This window comes from Diadema setosum, chromosome 20 (assembly GCF_964275005.1).
Source record: "Diadema setosum chromosome 20, eeDiaSeto1, whole genome shotgun sequence".
In the NCBI taxonomy this organism is placed as follows: Eukaryota; Metazoa; Echinodermata; class Echinoidea; order Diadematoida; family Diadematidae; genus Diadema; species Diadema setosum.
This window is the reverse complement of record NC_092704.1, coordinates 28,234,367-28,258,419: the sequence shown is the minus strand read 5'-3', so window position 1 is coordinate 28,258,419 and position 24,053 is coordinate 28,234,367. Positions and strand designations below refer to the sequence as shown.

At 37.1% G+C, this 24,053-nt stretch overlaps 1 protein-coding gene across 2 annotated transcripts in view; it reads left to right on the top strand.

Moving 5' to 3' along the window:
* Positions 1-1,853: 1,853 nt before the first annotated feature.
* The window catches only part of LOC140243269 (sorcin-like), a 40,700-nt gene continuing 18,500 nt past the window's right edge, over positions 1,854-24,053 (top strand). For both annotated transcript variants that reach the window (XM_072322939.1, XM_072322938.1), the window contains exons 1-5: positions 1,854-1,972; positions 4,228-4,299; positions 11,566-11,604; positions 15,374-15,443; positions 21,670-21,713. In XM_072322939.1, coding sequence (XP_072179040.1) covers positions 4,237-4,299; positions 11,566-11,604; positions 15,374-15,443; positions 21,670-21,713 — 216 coding nt within the window. In that variant the 5' untranslated portion in view covers positions 1,854-1,972; positions 4,228-4,236. The remainder of the gene's footprint in view (positions 1,973-4,227; positions 4,300-11,565; positions 11,605-15,373; positions 15,444-21,669; positions 21,714-24,053) is intronic.

Genomic DNA, 24,053 nt, shown 5'->3' with positions numbered 1-24,053 from the left:
AAAAAAAATGATGTGGGAAGTGGGGTCAGGGGTCGGGTGGAGGAAAGTCAAAAGGAAGTATAAAAGAAAAGTTTATATAAATACATGATTATGTAAGTATTTGCTGTTAGTGCAATAATGTCTTTATATTCGTTATCTTTGAATTTTCTGTCTTTATATCAAATTTATTCAGATACATGTTTGTTCCAAACATAATTAAATAGTGAAATAACCTGTGTTTATAATATATTTCAACAATCAGTATTTCATATACTCCGTTTTTTTAATTAAAATGGCGCAAAAAAGGCATGAGCAGAGACTTCAACTCTCCCGTTTTCGACGAGAGATCTACTGCCGAAAACCCATTTTTGCAAAATCTCCCGTTCTCCCGCTGGAGATTTGATTTCTCCCGCCCTGGCTCTGTGTCTCCCGGTGGAAAGGATTTCTTACTTATTGCTATCGTATGTTGAAAAAATAAACCTTAGATAGCACCAGAGAACATCTAGAACCCTATGCACGTGCTTCGCACACATCAACTTGGAGTCTCCCGTTTGCTAGGGGTTTCGGGCGGGAGAATCTCCAGAAGAAGGTGCTTGGGGTTGGAGTCTCTGATTACATAATGAAATCTATCCCTTGTTTTCTCATTAATCCCCCTCCTTTTAGCAACTTTAATAGCAAATATCTCAACTTCTCAAGAATGGAGATTACTCGTTTTGCGAAAGGATCGGCACAATGCGTAATTACAGTATCATTGCTATCATTATGTTATTATTATCAATTTTGCAAATGTTCAGACTTGCACTGTGCATTTATTTTTGCATAATAAATGTATTTTGACAGTTAAAGAATTGATATGGAGATTGAATAATTTCATTTATATTGTGTATTATTAGCGAATTTTTTGAAAAAAAAATGATGTGGGAAGTGGGGTCAGGGGTCGGGTGGAGGAAAGTCAAAAGGAAGTATGAAAAAAAAGTTTATATAAATACATGATTATGTAAGTATTTACTGTTAGTGCAATAATGTCTTTATATTCGTTATCTTTGAATTTTCTGTCTTTATATCAAATTTATTCAGATACATGTTTGTTCCAAACATAATTAAATAGTGAAATAACCTGTGTTTATAACATATTTCAACAATCAGTATTTCATATACTCCGTTTTTTAATTAAAATGGCGCAAAAAAGGCATGACGTGATGAGCTTTTGTCTCGATCTTTCTTTCCTTCCTTTTCCCCTTTACTCACTCCTCTTCAGTTCTCCTTTATCCTTACATTTCTCCTGCTCTCCATTGTGCCTACCTTTTCTTTTCCCCCAGCCTTTTTTTAATTTCTCCTGTCTTCCCCCTAACTCTATTTCTCTCATGCTCTCCCCTCTCCACATAATGCCTCTGACTCACACTACATATATCACTCTCTATCTTTCAAAATTCCTTATTTCACGCCTTCTCTTAGGGCCTACCCTTTTTACCAGCTGAAAGGATTGTGATATGTCAGTAATGAAGGATATAAGGCACAGTAGACAAGTAAATCGCGTTTGATTTTTTTTTTCACACAACTCTGCCTTTTTTGTATAATACTTGTACTTATTGCACTATTGAGGTACTGATGATTTGTTGTTGTTGTTGTTGTTGTTGTTGTAAGAATTGTATTTTGTTCGTGTTTTGTATATGTAATTTAAATTATGTCTCACTGTATTTTATCTGTTGTAAATCAAACACAATAATTTAGCCATTCGGCTGCGATGTTTGATGATAAATAAACCATTCAATAGTATACAGCGCCCTCTACAGTTACCGGTAGACTGTGTGATTGCCTTTCGTTCCCGCAGAACTAGCTAGCTCTGTGTGTATCCACCGTGTTGTGTGTATGCCTTTTTTTTAATCAATCAAAACTATTTATAGGCGTGGTATATCACTGCTGCTCCTGTATTCGTCGTACGATTACCTGCAAAAACCAATTGAGCCTTCAACCTACTTTTTGATTCTGTAAGGTAAGATGAGAACCATCGTCCATTACACAACATAACTTATTGATTCTTGCTTGAAATGCAGCATCCGATTCTTTAGCTTATGATATACCAGGAGATAGATGCAGATGTAAAGTGGTTTTGCGCTAGTTTGGGGACAGTGTCGTTTCCGTGGTCCCACGTGTGACTTAATTTGTTGGGGAAGTGTTTTATAAATTATTCCAAAAAATGGTGCTTTTTTAGGGCCTACCTGTTTAGGCTATGTGCTATGCCTAGCTATATGGCGTATGCCACTCAAATACACCGTATTACACAATTGTCCTTGGCGATTAATTTACTTGACTTCCTCATTCTCTGTAATCATAGTATTCATACGGGTTATCGACTTGCCTTCTTGACTTGAAGAATCGTAAATAGGACGTAATGCCTCACGTCCTGCCTTTATACCCAAATTGCCAAAATGCTAATGTTAGAATTAAATGAAACTTTGAAACTAAGGGTGGTGTTTTGTGTGGGTTTTTTTTCTGTCACATGTACAAAAAAGTTTAGGGCCTACCAAATAGAATCTTTCTTGGACCGACTCCACTGACATGACTGAGCTCACAGAGCAGAGGTATCACATCGTTTTGAATATTTTTTTTTGTTTATTTCGCATTGTTTAGTTTAGAAAAAAAAAATGGAAAGACTTCCTTTTGAGACAGCCACCCCAATCACGCTAGTACTAGATAAGTGCAGATCTATACAACTCTACCTAGCCTAACCTTGCTTGCGATACGCACGGTTGCACACACTCACTTTTGGGTGGCTGTCTCAAAAGGAACTCTTGCCAAAAAAATATAAGTTTAGAAGAGAATCTCTATGACAGTTTGGTCGCCTTGCAGAAATGTGTGATATCACAATTTTATTAAATAGACCTGAGGTATCTTACACTAGGCCTAGATCTAGTTCTATACATTAGATTAGTAAAGTACTGGTATGCTTATTTATTAAAGGTATTAATGAAATGTCCATTTTCCAAATGGTTCAAGGGCATATTTCTAACTGTTCATTGCATTGGAAGTAAATTAACACTTCTGACAACTGACCGACCATCTTTTGCTTTTGACGCTACATTTTAGTCTTGTTTTTTCCACGTTGTTCCCATTCTTTTGGCAATTTTTGATGGACATGTAGAATTTTTGGTCTGCTCAGTCATTGTGTTGTACATGCAAGTAATCAAAGTCATATAAAGAGAGACCTTGAAATTGGAAAAGCTCACTCACTGCTCATAATAAATGAACTTACAACCTGTGAAAATGGTAATGACTGAGATCCATCTGGCTACGATTCATAGTCAAGATTTTTCGACATCTAGCTGCCAGCTGCCAATGCTCAGCTTAGTTGCAGTAGAGCTAGTACATGCGTTGAAGATGTGTGCCCAGGGTTGTAGGAAACAGGAAGACACTTTGAAAATAGATTCAAAGGAAATCAAACCAAATTGAGGAAAAGGGTAATTTCTTAAAGCTGACTTAAACTTCTTTTTTTTTTTTTTTTTTTGGTCATCAAGAAAGTCATCAGAGTATGCTGTATAAATCATTTAGTATCACCGCCGGTGGAATGTTTTCAAAAGTGGGGGGGGGGGGGGGGGCACCTCCGGGTTTCATGAGCTAACATTAATACAAGCAAAAAAAAAAAAAAAAAGAAGCCTTCAGCACAACTTCTGGTGCTACTTCCAGGTTTCTTCTTTAGCTGACAAGAAAAAAAAAAAAGTCTTCAACGCAAAAGAAAAGCCTTATCGCACTCACACTTCAAGGTTTCTATCTATTTCTTGTTAGTGCCACTTCCGCACTTCCAGGGTAAAAAAAAAAAAAAAAAAAAAAAGTGTGTGGGGGGGGGGGGGCCAAAGTAGTGACACCTTATGTATTCATTTGTATGGTGCAAAAAAAGTGGGGGGGGGGGGGGGCTGAGCCCCCCTTGTCCCCCTGTTCTGCTGGCCCTGAGTATAGTACGTTGGTGAAAGTAAAAAGCTGCCCTAAATTCAGTTCGTGCTAGTGAAGGTTGAGTACATTATGTGAAGTCCTAGCATGAATTGTTTATTTATCATCATTATCTTTTTCACTAAAATATTATGATTATTGATTTTACTTCTTTTATTATTGGTAGAAGTAGTAGTAGTAGCAGTAGTAGTTGGGGTAGAAGAACTAGTGGGTGTATTGTGGAATCCATAGTAATGTTGTCACTTTATTACTGTCTGTTTTTAATGTTTGTTGGTGATTTATTTGTTCATCTAATGTTCACAGACTACAGACATGGCATACCCAGGTTACGGAGCTCAGCCAGGCTATCCAGGTGGCTACCCACAACAAGCCCAGGTACTTCATTTTAATAGGACACTCATTACACTAGGACACTAATTATTTAGACTGACTTTTTATCACATTATTTTGAAGTGGTTTATGTTGCATTGTTTGAAAGAAAAAAAAAATGAAGGCATGCTTGGCTAACTAAAATGTACAGTGTATGAAATCACTGAATTGTTAGCTAATACCAGGGTGTACACCATGAGAGGTCTACCCACAAACCTGCCCAGGAACCGCAGTTTGTTTATGACATAAATTGCAGTGTGTGGTTGGTTTTGGGGTGTACCATTAGGTACCTAGGTGGCCACCCACAACCAGCCCAGGTGCAATGCTCTGCACATTTTAATAGGACACAAATTACTGTGTGTTTAGGTAGTATCAGGGTGTACCATGAGGAACCCAGATGTTTACCCTCGAACTTGGTATCTGACCCAGATGTCTACCCACAACCTACTCACTACTATGAGTATACTATAGGTACCACATTTTAACCTGTTTATCTTGCAATTATCTGAGAGCCTTCAATGCCCCCAAATGAGATTCTTTTTTGCAGGTCAACAGAGAACAGACAGGTTGGTAATCCACATGTGCTAAAAAGGTCAAGCGATTCATGTATCCCCTTTCCATGGTCAACTACATGTGCCATGGAACAATGAATATATCAATCGGGCGCGAGTTATGAATAAGAGTGTGTGCTGATGGGCTCGCAATAAAACACAAAAGAAGCACCTGAATGGGGTCAGGAAAAGTTGGAATCTGCTGAGCTCAGCTTTGATCGCTATGTACATCGTCATACAAGTTTTATAGCAAAACAAGTGCACACTACATTTGAAAAAAAGGCAAATAATACTGCGATACTCACAGTTTTCATACAGAGAGAAAATAGATGTTGATAGAAGAAGCTGTTATACCGTTCTATCAAAGCCATTTTTCTGGGCAGCTTAAACACAAATAAACATGAATTTAGGCCACGAATGCAGGCACTCTTGTCTACAATTTGGGAACCTGGTATACCAGGTTCCCGTAAGGAATTGGTTAGTAGTCGACACTAATTGCAGTGCGTTTATAGCTGGTATTACGGTGTACATGTACCACAAGATAACCAGATACTACATTTTAAACGGACACTTGTCACAGTGTATTAAATCTGGCATCCAGATGTACACGTACCATGAGGTACCCAGATTGCTACCAATGAACTGTACCCAGTGACTACATTTTTTTTTTTTTAAACACTAAATTACAGTGTGGTTAAAAGCTGGTATTGGGACATACCACGAGGTATCCAAGTATTACATTTTAATAGGGCATCACTTACTGTATACGCTGTTATTTTCGCGAGGGTTTAATTTTCGCGAATTTCACAAATCACAGTTGGATTGCGATTTTAACAACGTGCGAAAATGTCTCCATGCACTTTTTTTTTATAGAGCATTAATGTAAGCGTCGGCGTCGATTTGCGAAAACAACATCTCACGAAAATGTCTATGACCTCGTCATTCGTGAAGATATCTGGACGCGAAAATAACAGGGTGTACAGTACAGTGTGTTAGCCAGTATTGGGGTATCAAGAGGTATCAAAGTACTACATTTTAACAGGACATTAAATTACAGTGTCTTTAGGCTCTGCTATCCATGTGATACCACGAAGTACCCAGATAGCTACATACAATCCACCCAGGTACTAATGGACTGGTAATGACCAGGGAAGAAAATCTGTCCCTGACTGTTTCAATCTTTATGGTATTCATGTGCTTGAGTGTCAAGTACATTATGTAGCCACTGTTATGTGAAAATTATTTGCCTCAAATTTGGTCTCACATTCTTGTAAACTGAAGTTCAATATTTCCAGGCTAGCATCATTGGTCAGCAATGGGCCGAATTGCTAATGGCCAAAATTAAAAAAAAAAAAAATCTAAATAAATCTGTCTACCTCCCTGAACAAGACTTTCTTGTCAGAGGATTACAGTTACAACTAGAGAAACCCTCTGAGAGAGCAGACCTCCATCAAACAGCTCATTTCCACCACTGATCTTGTTCTCCAGATGAGATCAGTGATTTCCACCCATACATTTATGATATGCATGCTGAAAATTGCCTGATTCCCCAGTATAGAAGCCTCTTGTTACATCGTCAACTTCCAGCTGTACGGTGTGCCTCGCCCTAGCAGAAACTAGAGCACACACTTTAGTGCGCATATATGCAAACCTAAAAAAAGTGCAGCTTGAACTCCAAAGTTCCTTGACCGTACCTGCCAAAATTTCAGGAATCCTTCATAAAATCCATAAAAATTCCAAAATTTAATCATTTGTTCCTTGTGTCATTCTCAACTGTTCATGTAAGTTTCATCCAAATCTGTTCCTCTACTTTCTGAGTTATTTTGCACACAGACAAACAAACAAACAAACAAACAAACAAACGCCAGTGAAAACATAACCTCCTCCATTGGCGAAGGTAATAATGTAACACGTTTGCATAGAATGCCCTTCTCAATGATGGATCCATAGTCAGCAGCCGGGTGCGTATATTGTATACTGCTTACAAGGGGGTGTGAGAGAGACCTAGCTAGACCGCAGAGCTGGGGGGAAAAAAATGTTTTGTATTGTACTCATTTGCACACTGAATGCTGCCCTGAATACTTTAATAATGAGCTACAGCGTCTTGCCATTCAGCACCTTGCCATTTTGCCAACTTGGCAACTTATTTTCGCCATACGCAAGGAAAAAAGTGCATATCATCTGAAAGTGGACAAAATTGTTCTTTCTTTCATGAATCAAGAATATTAAAGCTCTGATCTATGGATGAAAGATTATATAGTCATGGTACTAATTCTGTGGGGAAAAAATAAAATACAGTCACATGACAAGGGGGCAGAAATACGACAAATTTTGCTGTGATTCATAAAATCACATTTTTGTGCTTTCTATGAATCCTCAATATATAAATGTATAGTATAATGTATTGCTGACAATTTAGTCATTTTACACCTCGCACGGATCAAGAAAATGGAAATCAGAGAGTCTAAATGCCATTGTTGACTGTAGTCATTCAATTTCTGTCAAAAGCCTGTGGATAGATGCAAGCAGTCTGATTGGATGGAGCATTCAACCTCTATTTAGGTTCACCAAACTTCCCTCAAAAACATTGACATTGTGGAATGGTTTGTGCTAATTTTATGTTGTAAATCTTGCAACCTAAAGTTTACTTGTCCTTTAATTTAAAAAGAAAAGAAGAAGAAAAATCTTAATAATCAGCATAATGGCCATTATTAAATTAGTCATACAATTTTAACAAGTCCCATTTTGTATTATATATTTATGTTGGCTATTGTAATTTCCACCAGTGTAAGCCTTTTTCATTCTCACACATGTAGGCACAGCGGAAAGTAGCGCTCTGTAAATACTATGTAATGTAGGAGATTATCACGTACTGTATTTCCTATCTACAGAATATAATATTTCCCACTGGACTGCCATTTTCATCAAAATCTAGCAAAGTTAGATTCTAGAAACTAATTTCGATATTTTACAAATACTAATCTATGTAACAAGTTTGAAGAGAACTCCTGTTCCTACCGATTAAGACTGAAGAAAAACTGCCATATTAGCCCCCCCCCCCCCCCCCCCCCACTAAGAATTCCATGGCACTATAATTGTTGGGTTTTTTTTCTGACTTTCTCACACAATCACTGTAAATCCACCAGAATCTGCCCAGATGTCATAGAAATGTAAGTTGAAATGCATGTATGGCATTGTTAAAACTCCCAAATGGCAGCTGAACATTTGCATTGACCAGGGTTCGGAGGTCAGGAGGTCATGTGGTAGAGGAAATAGAAGCAAGCCAATGACCTGATGAATCCAGGCTGTTGGAGGCGATTGAGACTGTGGCCTTGAATGTGGTCCTGTTCCAGATTGATCAAGTACATTTTGTGGTTGCATTGTCACTGGACATTTGACCTTAATAGTCTTCACTGGTTGTTTCTCATTATGTACTCTGATGTCCTTGTTGCTGATTTAATCATGCACGTACACTGCTTTCCTCATGGAGATGGTAGCGGCAGAATCCTGTTCATCCACAGTTTGTCGCTTGTACAAAGTAAAGAGCACTTAGAAACGGGCGTTAGTCAAAGGGGAATGAAATCCAAATATGACATACATGTGGAATGAGTGAATGCGACTTCCTTTTATAAAACAAAGGAACAGACAAACTTATTTGAGCTGGATCATAATGAACATAAATAGGTCAGATTTTGAATGAAAAGATTCGCAGTTCTGAAATGCTACAGTGTATATCTTGTCACAACATTGATGTTGCTAGCCTGAGTGAAATAAGTGATGGAAAAATACAACCTCTGCAGGGTTTGAGGGTTTGAAGTTGAGGTTAGTACAGAATAACAAGAACAGCCCCCCCCCCCCCCCCCAAAAAAAAAGAAGAAAAAAAAAAAGAAAAAAAAAGAGGGGGATCCAAAAGTACATGAACTACAGAATAGTGTATATCACTCAGATTATCCTGGATAGTACTACAATGTAGCTACATGTACCTGTTTTCAATTCTTAACATGTCATGGTTGCATGTTTGCACCACATTGTCTACACAAAGTTCATAGAGGGTGTAATTCTTCTGGTGTGATATGAGTTGAAATGCATCTTTCCCATGACCCATCATCATCATCATCATCCATTTTTTTTGATCTGGGTGTGTCCCCAATAACAGGGGTGGCTGGATTTACCTCACACTCACAGCAACCTACCGCCCTCACACCTTCTCTCTCCATGTCGCCCATTTTAGGGCATCCTCCTTCTATAAACCTTCCCAAGCTCCTCTTCCACTTGCCTCTTCCATGTCTTCATTGTTCGTCCCATGGCCGAAGTTCGAAAGGTGTTGCCGACTCTTTGGAAAAGTTTTGTAGGATTGTCATGCACAATTTTAAATTTATACAAGTGATGGAATTGGATAATGTGATGTGATTGTGATGGAAGCATACCAAAGTCGGTCCCAAAATTGTTGAGAATTCTAGTTTTTTAAAAATAAATAAGGAAAGGAATATTGCTTCACCTTACTGTGTGCTCAGCCTTTATGAACCCGTTGAGGACAGGCTTATTTTGCTACAACACTCATTTCCCATAGTCACTTGCCGGAGTATACTTGGGACTTGTCCCCCACAGGTTTAAGTGATTACTGTACATAAGAATGATTTCTTTAAATTCTGTTCTTATTCGTGCTTTCCTGAGAGAGTTCTGAAAACAGTTCATGCCCAAACTGGTCTCTATTGCTTGATCCTTCAGTCTGTGCGTAGTTAGTACTCTACGATGATTTCGATATAATGTCATATAATATTTGTGGAAGATTACACTTAAAAAAGGCCAATATTTTGAGAAAAGTGCTCTGAATGGCATATAGTGTCATTGCATGGTGTAATGCAATTGCTGAAGATGGCATTGAAATTTGTTTGTTTCTTTGTTTTTTTTTTTAATGTGTATGTGTGTGTCAAAATCAAATACTGATTCAAGAGACAGGTTCCAGTAATGGCTGTTAATAGAAACAAACAAACAAATAAACAAACCAAACAAACAGAGAGACCCCAATTCTTTCATCATAATTCTAGAGCATTTTAACCAGAAAAATCTAACCAAGGATATCCCAGTAAAACCACAGTCACAAAATCAATTTTGAACCAAATAATTATGAATTCAGGACGCTCCATCCTGTTTGAATCGAAACATGATTTTGCAAAAAGCAATTTGTGCATCCTGCATGGATATTTGTTGTTGTTGAAAGGAAGGTGTTTATATGCTATGAGCTTCCTCATCTGCCATAATTAATGTAGCTGAGAAACTACAATGTACAACATCAACCTCACTTCCTCTTGTGACTTTCTGCAGCCATGCACGCCAGACTTCCAACATCGCAAATAATATAAAAGCTCTCAGATTTTGTGCATTACCAGTCAGTGTGTCTTGTGTCTCACACATACCGTGCTATCGGCAATCTTGGTGTTCGAAACAACTACTGCACCGGGATTTGTGTTTTTCTGACGCGAGTTGGATACGAGGAGTGCTTTTTTTGTCACAGCGATGGATCCCTTTGGTTTCGCCAAGTCCGCTCTAAAGTCTATGTCAGAAACACACGATGCGATGGTTAAGTCTATGACCGCAGGACCCTACCCACCGCTGCCAGCGGCAGTGCCACCGGTGGTACCACCAGTGGTTCCACCGGCAGTGCCTCCAGCGGTGCCGGCAGCAAATCCAGCATACCCGCCTACCCCTGGTTACTCCGCCGCTCCACTATCAGGAATGGTAATGAGGATGTTCCACGACTTCCATCATGCATTTTTTCCCCCAATTGGGTGGCTACTCTCATCAGATTTTGCACAACTGATTTTTTTTTTTCCTTTTCCAGATCTCTTTTGAATTGATATACAGAACCTCAATATTCTTTATGCATTAAGAGAAGCACTATAATATGTTTTGAAAACGCACTAGGTGATATCTTCCATCACTTTCCATCATACATTTTTTCCCCCTCAGTTTGGCAGCTACTCTTGTCAGATTTTGGCACAACTGAATTTTTTTTTTCTTTTCGTGAGCTCCTTTGAAATATATCATCACAGAACCTCAATCTTCTTTATGCACCAAGAGAAGTATTGTTCATGGTTTATAATCCTTTTATGGCTAGTAACTGATCAGTGGGAATGCCGGGGGATGATTGTTCCAATCCTTGTGGGATTCATTTAAGGGTACATTATATATCTTATTTGTGTGAAAATTATTTGCTTCAGAATGGTCTCATATTCAAGTAATATGTTTCCAGGTTAGCATGCCTGTACAGTGACAGGGTGATCGTTAACGGCCCGTTAACGATCGCCCCGTCACTGTACAGCTTACAGGCATGCTAACCTGGAAACATTAAACTGCACATTACTTGAATATGAGACCATTCTGAAGCAAATAATTTTCACACAACAATAGATATATAATGTACTCTTGAAATGAATCCCACAAGGATTGGAACAATCATCCCCCAGTATTCCCACTGATTCCCGCTGATCAGGTACTAGCCAACCCCTTTAAAAGTGCAGGTGATATTTGGATGTATTTCATGCAGCACTCCCTCATCTTCTTATTAGAAGTTAACTTAGAGGTCATACAGATAGCTTCTTGATAGAGGGTCAGAGCTGTATAACAGAAATGTATATGACTAACCAAATTCCTTTTCTTTTCATTTTTAATGTCTCCTCCATGACAACCACTTCCATCCCAACCCAACTTTGTGCACCAGGATCCCCTGTATGGATATTTCGCTGCTGTAGCGGGACAAGTGAGTATGGTTTGTTTTTTTTGTTTGTTTTTTTTTGTAACTTTTCGTGCACTCTGATCTGCTGGTTCACGAAGTAGGACCAGGGCCCTGTTTCATAAAGCTGTTACGCATGACTTTACGAGCGACTTAGATTATGGCAAGCCAAGTGGGTTTCCTAATCATTGTTAATTTCACTAACTAAAGTTTAAGTTTGCAGATGATAATGATTATCTGTTAACACACGTTTTTAGTTGAAAGTGTATTTTTGCCCCAATGTAGATGAAATATTGACATGCAGCGGTACTTTGTCAAAATGTAAGGGAAAAAAATAGGGGCACATATTGGCACTTCTTATTCCAGTCCTTTGAAAAGTCATGTGTAACTTTACAAACAGCTTATGAAACAGGGCCCTGTGGGGAACAACCTTGCAAGTGGTTATCAAAATTCATGATGTAGAACCACACTGTAGGAATGAGGTGAAGTATTAAAAAATAACTTTTTGAAAGAATCTATGTTTAGCATATTCCTATCTTAGGTGCAACATGCAGTGCTTAATATAAAAATGTTATGGTAGGCAGTATTTTTGAATTGTTCATTTTGCAAATATCCGTTGACTAGCAAAATTTGTGAAAATAAAAGCACTGCCAAATACGCCTCATGTGTTTATACTATAAAACACATTGAAATCCTTGGTATTAAAACTCAAGGGCATGGGTCTTAGCAGATCTATTAGTTATAAAATTTTTCAGAAGGATTTACTCAGTGGAAATAGATGTAGAAACATACATGATTTTTTTGTTGTTTTTGTTTGATCAAAGATTTTTTTTTTTGTTCTTTAACTACAGTAGACATAAAATTCTTTGCATGTGAAACCTAGTTAAGTGATAATGGCCCTGTGGGCAATTAAAAGAGGAATCGAGAATTACACGTATATTACGGCTGTCCAAACATTGCAATAAATCATTCCCTCAGATTTGTTGCTGTCTCTGTCTTTAAAGGGGAAGTCCGGACGACTATCAGCCATTTCCCGTGTAAAGAACAATATTTCATGAACCTATTACCCTTTTCCCGACGAGAAAAGACCATCAGATACATTTACCATGATTTTTTTTGAAAAATAAGGTAATTCTTCATGTTCGAATCCGTCGCGAGCAGCCCTTCGTACTATCTGTCCCAGTATGCATTGCGCGTGACGTCACAGACTCACTTTCCTCAGCGGAGCACCGCGAGCGCAGCCCAGCTACGCATCGATCTCCATTGCACTGCTGACTGCGGCGCGGTATCTGCATGCCTGCTGAGGTCTGCCTAGTTGGCGCTACCGCAAGAGTCCATACACTGTTTTGGGAGTGCTGTTGCCAAATGCTGTACTCCTTTATTCAAATGATCTTAGGTATATATCTATATAAAATCCGTCAAAGATTAATGTAAAATAGTTGCAATGTTATAACATTTTCATTTTATTGAAATATTATATGTATTGTAATACTGCCGTACTTATTAGTGTCCACCCCATCATTTACAATTCATTGGCTATTGTTGTCATCAGAGTGATCAGGCATACATTTACATCTGCTGCTGCCAAATGCTTTCACAATCCGCGATCATTTTTTTTTTTTCAACTTCTGAGTGTAAACAATCTGAAATCAGTCTGTCAATTTCAGAATTATTGCCTCTCTTGTTGTCCGAGACTGTTGCGTATGTCTGACGGTGGTAAATTACGACAGTATAACTTGATCCACGGAAGAAACGCCAGCGGCAGCTTCATCATACTACCGCCGCCGGTAACTGTGACCAGCAGCCCCATACACATAGCGTAATGGGACTGTGTACTGTAGCATTCAGGGTCATGATCGGGTAGCATCGCAGATAAATATCAACTTGAAATTGAAATATCTCTTCAATTTGAAGACTTAACAGTAAAGTTAAAGTATTGACAACAGGCTCTGGGCAATGTTTGGTTCTGCCAATAGTCCTTTTCTGTTCAAATTGATGACTTAATGTGACTTGGTCGAGAGGAACCTTGGAGAGCTACACTGAATTATTGACGGCCAGCACAGGCGCACACACAAAGAGACATCTCTGTGCGCACACATCTCCGGTTATGCGCTGGCCGTCAATAATTCAGTGTAGCTCTCCCATGTTCCTCTCGACCGAGTCACATTAAGTCATTAATTCAAACAGAAAGGGACTATTGGCAGAACCAAGCGTTGCTCGAAGCCTGTAAGCCTGTTGTCAATACTTCAACTTCACTGGTGAGTCTTCAAACTGAAGAAATTTTTCGATTTTAAGTTGATATTTATCCGCGATACTACCTTATCATGATCCTGAATGCTACAGTGCGCAGCCCCATTACGCTATGCGTATGGGGCTGCTGGTTGCAGTTACGCCACCGATGGGGAGTATGACGAGGCTGCATCGAGTAGTGTATTTGTAAGTTTTGACGACAAACTTGTCAATTAAAATATTGGAGAGCCATCTTGCGCACCTTTCCCGCTCATATTCTGGGTTCAGAATGGCAAAAAAACTCTTCTTCTGGCCATCACCCGATTTATTAGAACACCCAAACGCTCACACATCGGCATTTTCGAAGTGAAGCAATAGATCATGCCGCGTGCATCTGCTGCGTGGCCGGAACCACGCGGAACGCTACCGCTTGCTCGGCCCGTGTCGCTGTTGCTCAAGCAGGGCTCCCCGAGCCAGCTGACGCTCCAAACAAAAAGCAATGTGATGCTAATACGTCACGCCATCACGTCGTCACGTGATCTTTCTCGCCGGCGTACAGAAATTGAACAGTTACGATTCAAAATTAGGGATGCTAAAAAAATCGATTGTGACGAGTTGGGAGGGTATTTTTCAATGGAACTTAGTCATTATGGTCCTTGATTTATGTAGATTATGGTGAAATTTATTCAAAATCGTCTGGACTTCTCCTTTAAAGGTAGGGGATACCTTTTACAGAACTCCCAAAATGCAGCAAAACATTAAATATGAACCTCAGGGGACTTGTTTAGGCCACTGCTTAGAAATTTGGAAGTCAACAATTATCTACAATTTGAATAATGCACAAAACTCCACTACTCAGTAGTTCTGTGTGTCAGCCACACTTAACCCTTTTTGTTGCAGTCTTCTGTATTTTTTTATCTATTAACACAAATCTAAAAGTATAAGAGCTGATGTAATAACATTTCTATAGAGTGTGTGGCAAGAATGTACACCTGTATATAGAAATGTTTGTAAGTTTTGATGAACTTTATTCACAAAATATACATGATGGACACACATGCAGTGCATGGGTCTGCAAACATAGCCTAGTAATGTACTGGAATTTACGGTGAGCCCCCCAAAAAATTCAATTCAAAATCTAACGGTCAATAAAAATGTACTAAATGTTACCTTCCACTTTCAATACTTTATGGGAGTTTCTAAAATGATACTCTCTTCAACATACCACTGTGTTTACACAACTCTTCATTTAAGGCATGCAAATGGGATTCCCTACCTTTAAGAAGATACCAAAGGACAAAATTTATATTATTTAATATCATATTATATTTTATTGTATTGTATTGTATTGTATTGTGTTATATTATATTATATTATATTATATTATATTATATTATATCATATCATATCATATCATATCATATCATATCATATCATATCATATCATATCATATCATATTATATTAGATTATATTACAATATTATATTATATCTTATCATACTATATCATACTAATTGTATTTATGGTTGATGTTCCCCTTTGATACTTATTACGATGAAATTACAGGATCAGCAAATAGACCAGAATGAGCTGCAACAATGTCTGTCCTCTTCTGGAATATCTGGCTCCTATCAGCGTAAGTTAATATTAAAACACTTTTTTTTTTGGTTCTTTTTTTAAAGGAGAAAATCACTCACACCCATGGACACAGAAATGTGCAAACAGTATTTGCATACATCTGTTCAGTGACTGCCCCCTTTCTTGCATGCACTATATTAAAGGCCTGAATTCACAAAGATGGTACATTATTGAAACCATTGTTTAAACCATGGACAATTTGTATGGAGCGCCAAGTGTCGCATGGCCTATTTTGTTACGAAATCAGTCATTTCATCGATGAAATTTTTAACAATTTTGTTGACGAAATGTTAATTTTGTTATTAAATGAAACAATCATTTTGGTGACAAAATGTTGTAATTTCGTCGTCATAATGATCAACGAAAAGACTGATTTCATAACAAAATAGGCCATGCGACACTTGGCACTCCATACAAATTGTCCATGGTTTAAACCATGGTTTCAATTATACCACCTTCATGAATTCGGGCCTAAAGGTCTGTTCGGATGTCCACATATATGCATTATTTGTTTTGTTAGTTTGTGTTCACGTGCTGAGGGGCTGTGTAGAGTTGCAAAGTGTTGTGTACCTACTGCGCCAAAATTGGCCGCATGTGCTCTAGAAAGTCATTTTGACAGAAGCAAATGACCGAAAGAATGCGAAAAAGAAGTGTTTGGGTAAATCCTTAGGTCTCAAAGGATTTTCATCACTCTGTCAGAGAATAGCATACCTTTGCATAGGCATTGGCATTAAATAGCGAAGTGTTACATACTACAGTATTGCGCAGGCATTGATGTTAAGTTGCAGAGTGTGACGTGCTATTGCTCAGGCATGGCATACGGTAGGTTAGTGTTGCATATATTTGTGTCCCATGCTCTAAGCCAAAGCATGCAACAACAAAAGAAAAGAAAGAAAAAAGATAATTAAACATATTGAAGATTTATTCATGTACCTTGTGTACCCATTTGCGTCCCTTTTTTACGTATTAGTGGAAAAGTGAGCAAAGAAAATGGGATTCCTTTTTTACGTAGGCGGGTGTATCCACAACCTATAGGTAGCATGAGCTATGTGGTGCAGTCGGTACCCAGCATTCTGTAACTCTTTGCAGGTTTGGTGTGAAAAGCCACTTTAAAATGAATGGGCTTTCATGTGGGCCTGCGTAGAGTTGTGGCATGCCAAGTACTCGGCAGAACATCAAAGTATCTTCCATACTCGTGAAAAGAAAATGAATTCATGGTACCGAAGAAAGTAAGCTATTGCAAGAATGAGAAAAAATGTTTTGGAGAATTTCAATTTCAATTTCAATTTCAACTTTATTTTCACCTCCATCAAAATGAACAAAGAAATTTATTTACATTGCATATACACGGGATATTTGTGATATAGAACAAAATTTGAAAAGGTACATAAGAAAATTATGAAAATGAAAAGTAGATGTGATTACATCTTTGTTAAATACATAAAGCGTATAATACAAGTCAACTAAGGATGAGGATGGAAGTGGAGGGTCCCACTAAGAAGCAAAGCTTGTACGATATGGGACCCTCAGAAAAATACACAAAACATCAATATAAAACACAATAAACGAACCGATGTCAACTGACATCAAAATGATTGGGAAGAGGAAAAAGAGAGAAAAGGAAAGGAAAACAAAAGAGGAAAAAAAGAGGAAAAAAAGGGAGAAAAAAGAGGGAACTACAGCATGTGCCATCGTGGACGCAAGCAATCTGGATTTCATAATGTAAAATAAGTGATAAAATACAAGCTGGATTGAATGTAATGCAAAACATTTTTTATACGTAGTTATGTTGGTAAGAATGCAGGAGAAAAAAAAAAACACATCGTTATATTTAGAACACAAACAGGGACATAGTTTAATAGAAGGACTTATGTAAAAAAAGAATGATGACTTGACTGAGATGATAAAGGGAAACTAACTCTGTTGGATGTTATAAAGTTTCAATAAAAATGATTTTAATTTATTCTTAAAGGAATTCAGAGATTGAGCTGTAGTAATGTTACTGGGAAGTGAATTCCAGTACTTTGGCCCGTCGTAAATAAATGTGTTTTGAGCCAACAAAGTTCTCAGAAATGGCAAATGGAAATCATTTGATCGCCGTGTTGGATAATTATGAATGGATTGATTTCTTTGAAACATTGTTTCAAATATATTTGGGAGATTATTTTTATTATAATTATACATAAATTGTCCTAGATTAAACAAATACAAATCATTAATTTTCAATATTTTATGCTCATAAAATAGTGGGTCAGTATGGGACAAAAATGCAGTATGACATATAACACGGAGTGATTTCTTTTGCAATAAAAGTAATTTATCTAAGAATGTTTTATATGTATTTCCCCACGCGAGAATACCGTAACTTAAATATGGCAATATTAAGGATGAATATAATACGAGCAGGGACGACAAAGGAAAACAAAACTTAAGCTTATTAATTATACCAATATTACGTGAAATAATTTTACATATACTGTCAATATGAAATTTCCAGGACAGCTTATTGTCAACTGTTACTCCAAGAAATTTTATATGGGAAACATTTTCGAGTGGAGTACCATCTAAAACAATATCAACAGGTAATGCCTCAGTAGAATTGCTAAAAAGCATATATTTAGTTTTTTGAAGATTAAGAGATAACTTATTTGCTTTTATCCACTGGGCAACATTTTCTAATTCTAAATTTATTGTATTAACAAGGGTAAAAAGATTATTGTGTGAAAAAAATAGATTTGAGTCGTCTGCAAAAAGAATAAAAGAAAGAACATCTGATGATCTACAAAAATCATTTATGTAAACAGTAAACAACAGTGGACCTAATAAACTTCCCTGTGGCACCCCACATTTAATATTCAATATTTGTGAATTACAACCATTTAAAGAAACATATTGTTTCCTGTTCATGAGGTAGCTCCTGAACCACTCCAAGGCCTTCCCACGCACTCCATAATGGTGTAATTTGTTAAGTAAAATATCATGATTGATGGTGTCGAAGGCCTTGGAGAAGTCCAGGAACAAACCTATCAAATGAGAAGATTTATCGATAGCATGTGCCACTTTTTCTATAAAACTCAATAATGCATGTGTGGTGCTATGTTTCTCCCTAAATCCAAACTGAGAATTCGTAAATATATTATTAAATTTAAAGAAATTAATAGTTCTTTTATAAATAATTTTTTCAAGAATTTTTGACAATGCACTTAACAAAGAAATTGGTCGGTAATTATCTACATCTAATTTGTCACCTTTTTTAAACAAGGGGATGACTTTTGCTATTTTCATACTTTCGGGGAAGGTGCCATTAAAAAGGGATAGATTAAATATATGAGCTAAGGGATCCGCAATTGACGATATTACCCCCTTTAAAAGAAAATTGCTGATGTCATCGTGTCCAGCACTTTTTTTGGAACTGAAATCAGAGACAATATTAATTATCTCCTGAGTGTATGTTGGATTAAAAAATATTGAACTAGAATTTGGGGGACCCAAAAATTCGGAAAAATGTTTTGTGGAGGGAGGAATATTACTTGCCAGGCTTTCCCCAATTGAAGAAAAATGGTTATTCAAAATATCACAAATTTGTTGAGAATCTTCAACAATTTCACCATCAAATCTAATTTTTGTAATATTTGACTTAACATTTGATATATTCATGGCTTGCTTTAAAACTTTCCATGTATTTTGCATATCATGCCTGTAAAATTGTAACTGATTAGTATAATATTTTTTCTTTTCTATTCGTATAATTTTCGTCAAAGTATTTTTGTAACTAGTGTATTTCAACTTTGATTGCTCAGTACGTTTCATTTTAAATCTGTAATATAAATTATTCTTTCTATTTATTGAACGCAGGAGTGATTTTGAAATCCATGGGAGCCTGGGTATTTTTTTGTAATTAGCTGATTTTTCTCTACGTTTTGGAATACAAATGTCCAAATGTTGGATAAAAATCTTCATAAAATATTCATAAGACAAATTAACATCATCTGTATCAAAGATACAGGACCAGTCTGCGGTGTCTAAGCTAGCACCTAGCCTAGCTATACTTTCATGAGTAATTCTTCGTTTAAATATATTGTTGTTTTTATTATTAACTGTTTCATTTAAAGAAAAACCAGTCGAGATGGGGAAATGATCGGTGATATCTGAGAGTACTACAAAAGAATCAGGAGGAGGAAGAATGTTACAAAAAATGTTATCAATTAAAGAAACAGATTCATTAACTATACGTGTGGGTTTAGATATTAAGGGTAAAAAAGAGGCAGACAAAAATATTTCCAAAAAATCTTGCGACATATTGTTCTGTTTTAGTAAATCTATATTGAAATCACCCATTATAAAACAATTTTTATTGATAAAAAGTGGGTTTTTAACCAGATCCGAAAAATAATCTAAAAATGATTTAGTATTCGCGTTTGGTGGTCTATATACTACACCTATGATTATATTTTTGCTGCCTGGAACTGTGATTTCAATAAATAAAGACTCAAAAAAATCAGTCATACTGGTGAACTCATCGCGGACTACATAATCATAATTTTGTTTAACATATATGGCAACGCCTCCACCTACCCTATTTTGTCTGTTATTAACCACTAAATCGTACCCGTCGAGAGCGAAGGGAAGACTGGAGTCATGAGAGAGCCAGGTTTCGGTTAAACCTACCGCCGAGATATTATGCATGATGGGACTATTTAAAAATAACCTCAATTCTTCAAAATGCTTATTAATACTTCTAATATTAAAATGTAAAAGAGAAAAAGTAGTACTATCATATTCCTTGACAACATTGGTAAATTGGGATTGAGTAAGATATTCAGAAGACGGACTTTGCAATTGGTTCTCTGTGTCAAAATCATAATCTAATTCTTGCGGCGATGAATTAAAACTGTCAGAAACATAATTATCAAAAAAATTGTCATTTTGATTGATATTTGATTCGTTTTGTTCAAAAGAAGGTCCTGCCAAATCAAAAAAGTCATCATCATTAATTGAATTGAATGCTGTGTCTATAGAATTGCGTATTAAAGGGTGAGCGTGTTGTCCGTTGCTCGAGTCCACGAGGGCACCTGTAGAGGGCAGTAGAGGGCAGAGGGCACCTGTAGAGGGCAGAATTCTGGGATCCAGTCTCCAAAGGATTGCTGTAAAGACTACATGTATGTGTGATGTGGAGAGATGTGAGACACCATGTAGCACCAACAACAAAGCATGTAATTTGTGCAGGTAGACGACTGCAAAACTTTGCTGGCACATACACTTTGTAGGTACAAGCCTGATACAGCAGAAATTACACACACAATGAGTGTATGTAGTTACAATTGTAGGTCATGCCATGTCAATGCCACATGTTCTGTCTTGAAGGCTTGGTCGTGATAAAAGTCAATCTGCCGTGTGTGTGTGTGTGTGTGTGTTTTTTCTCTCTGTGTGTTTTTTTTTTTTGGGGGGGGGGGTTCAAAGGGGTTGTTCCTCGAAACTTGCTGGTATGTTTCTGTCCATACGAAAGTTAAACTCGCCCAACGATTATTTGCTATGGCAGGAAATCACTTTGGAAATTAAAAACAAAAATGGTGCAGTATCCAGGTCACATAGCAAGACTCATCCATACTAGTATACTCTCTCAGAGGCATTTAGTTTTTGCATACATGTATGTGAAAGGAGATGTTCCCAGTGTGAAGTAAGAAACGATAACCAGGAGACAAAAAGTGAATAATTTGAATACTTCTTCTTTTCTTTTTTTTAGATTAAAACCAGTTTTCTGTTCAGCTGTGTCATGTTGGTGATATTGATACTCGAGTTGACCACAATATATCATTCGACTACATATATCTGAATTGGTCAGTCCATACATCCCTTCAAGAACTCTCCGATTTGCGTCTCAGAATCTGCTCCCATTGAACTCGAGAAGAGCCAAAAGATATGGTGAAAGGACATATGCCTATGATGCAGGTCCAGTCCTTTGGAACTCCCTCTCCCAGTTACTCAGATCTCAAACACATCTTGAACACATCAACAACAACAACAACAAATTGAAAACTCGCTTTAATATTTTGTGTAGACAGCAACCATTCATTATTTCACAAGTACTAACTTTTAACTATAAACTTTATGTACTATTTAAACTGTTGTTTGTAAAACGCTTGATCTAATCTGTGTTGTATTGTGCTATATAGAAATATTATATTATGATTATTGTTTACGTTTCTTTTCTTCCTTTCTTCCAGCCTTCAGTAAAGATACCTGCATCCTGATGATCAACATGCTTGATGTATCCTTTGACTATGTAAAAAATTGAGTTGCAGTTTGGTACTCTGAAGGCTCATTATTTCAAAGGTTGGCCATATAAGGAAATACGGTTCGTTATTACCAGGGTTGGTTATTCCAAAGGCTTGTTAGTCCAAAAAATTATAAATAAGTTTGGCTATTCCGAAAGTTTAGTTTATCTGAAAATGAAATAAGATTCATAATTCTGGAGGTTTGCTTATTCCAAAATGGAAAGGTTTGTTGTTCTAAATGTTCATTAATCTGAAAAAAAAAAAAAAAAAAGGTTTGTAATTCATGAGGTTCATTTGTATGCACCTATTTCTCCTATTTTTGGATTTCCAGATTAATAACAAACCTTATTTCATTTTTGGATTAACAAACCTTCAGAACAATGAACATCACATAAATATTACCGTCCCCCCCCCCCCCCCCCCGAACTGCTACACTCTCTGTGTGTTGAAAGGGTTTTAGAGTTTTCCTCAGACATCATCACACTAAGGCTGCGTTCACATAGAAGTATTCGGTATTCCCTATTCGCTATTCGCTATTCGGTATTCCCTATTCGGGCCCCGAATACACCATCACCCGCACCGTCAACTCACCATCCCATGCAGTGAGGATTTCTTCCTCCTACATCCTAGCAAATCTTATTAACAATTTCTAAACTGCATCAGAATGTCAGTCTACATGCTTATTTTTGCTAAAGGGCAAATCCAGACCAAAATTGTCATTATTTCATAAACGAGAGACGGTATACGCTGCAAGAAAATCGAACAAGCTCGATTCCCACTTTGCTATACTTTTCGCAGCTATTCGGTACTTTCGAATAGTGCCCTCCTATGTGAACCAGTGTGAGGAAATCGTATCGTTCGATCCAAGCTATTCGCGTGCCCTCAAAAAACGAGCCCGAATACCCGAATAGTATACTTCTATGTGAACGCAGCCTAAGACATTCCAAAGTTTGTTTGTTTGTTGTTTCATTTTTTGTGTGATGTGTGTTGGGTACTAAAATCCAAAATTTGTGAATCATTTTGATGAATACCAAATCATTCAGACAGTGGTATTTAGCACAGATTTGCAGTTGCTGGTACTTTGGGAGCTGTTCTGGTTTTCTGAACAGGAGAGTTCCACATTGAATCTATTCCAGGGCGTGATATAATTTCACATCATGTAGTACATAAATCAACAACTCCATGTATAGATTTGTGGAATTTACTGTGGTTCTTGAGCAGAGAAACAATACTTTCAAAAACATTAAACAAATTACACTGAACAAGGATGATGACATAAGAGGTTCACATATTTCAGAAATGTAGCAGTGTAATTCCATTACAATACCGCTTGCTTGCGAGTTCACCTGTGTATAATCTATGCATGCCTTCTTCTTTTGTTCTGCTTCCTTGAGCCCCAACTCATGCATTCTTATGGTGACTCTGCCATGACATCATCCTTGTTCATTGCAATTTATTTTAAATTTTGAAAATATTCTTATTCTTCATCCCAATCATCACAAATTCTGAAACTCTGTCCTCAGTATAACTAATTTATAGTTTTTCAAATGTAAAAATCTGAAAATCATCCGGTCTCCTTGAATTCTCTGTACATCAACTGTTCAATCTGTTGCATTAACTTTTGTGTTAAACACTTTGAAACTACCTTTGGACATGGTTTTCATTGTTGCAGTGATGTTTCTTCTTTTCTTTTCTTTTTTCCTGAGATGAATAGGTTATTGAAGTATTGCAAATATAAATGATGAAAATTATAAGGAAGTAAATAAATGAAATAGAGATATCAAGTGAATATGGACATATTAGATCAATAAAGTAATAAGAAGGAGGAACTGATAAATAAGGAAGTAAATATATGAAATAGAGATAAGTGGATATGGACTTAAAGATGTGTATATAAGTAAAGTTAAGGTTGAATGTATTAAGAAGGAAGTGAGTAAATGAAATAGAGATAAGTCGATTAAAAAAAATAGGTAGTACTTGTGCAGTGTAGCATCTAGGAATTAATTTTCAGGTCTGTTCATGTGTGCATATCATTTTCAGGGAATTAAATTTGACAGAGATGAACTAAGTGTACATTGTGAAGTTATGGTAGGAGCAAACTCCCGAGCCTGCCATGCCTAAATGTCCAGATAATTCTTGTGCCCTCGTATAAATTTGGATGGCTTGCAGTCGCCACACATAATTTCTGGTATTGCCATGGCCACGTCTGAACAGAACTGCTTTGCTGAACCTGCTAATTTCTTTGTCAGTCTTATCGTTTATAGCAGTGCTGTAGTTGTTCTCATTATCTCAATCTTTATTACGTGATCATAGTAAGGGTAATGGTGATAAGG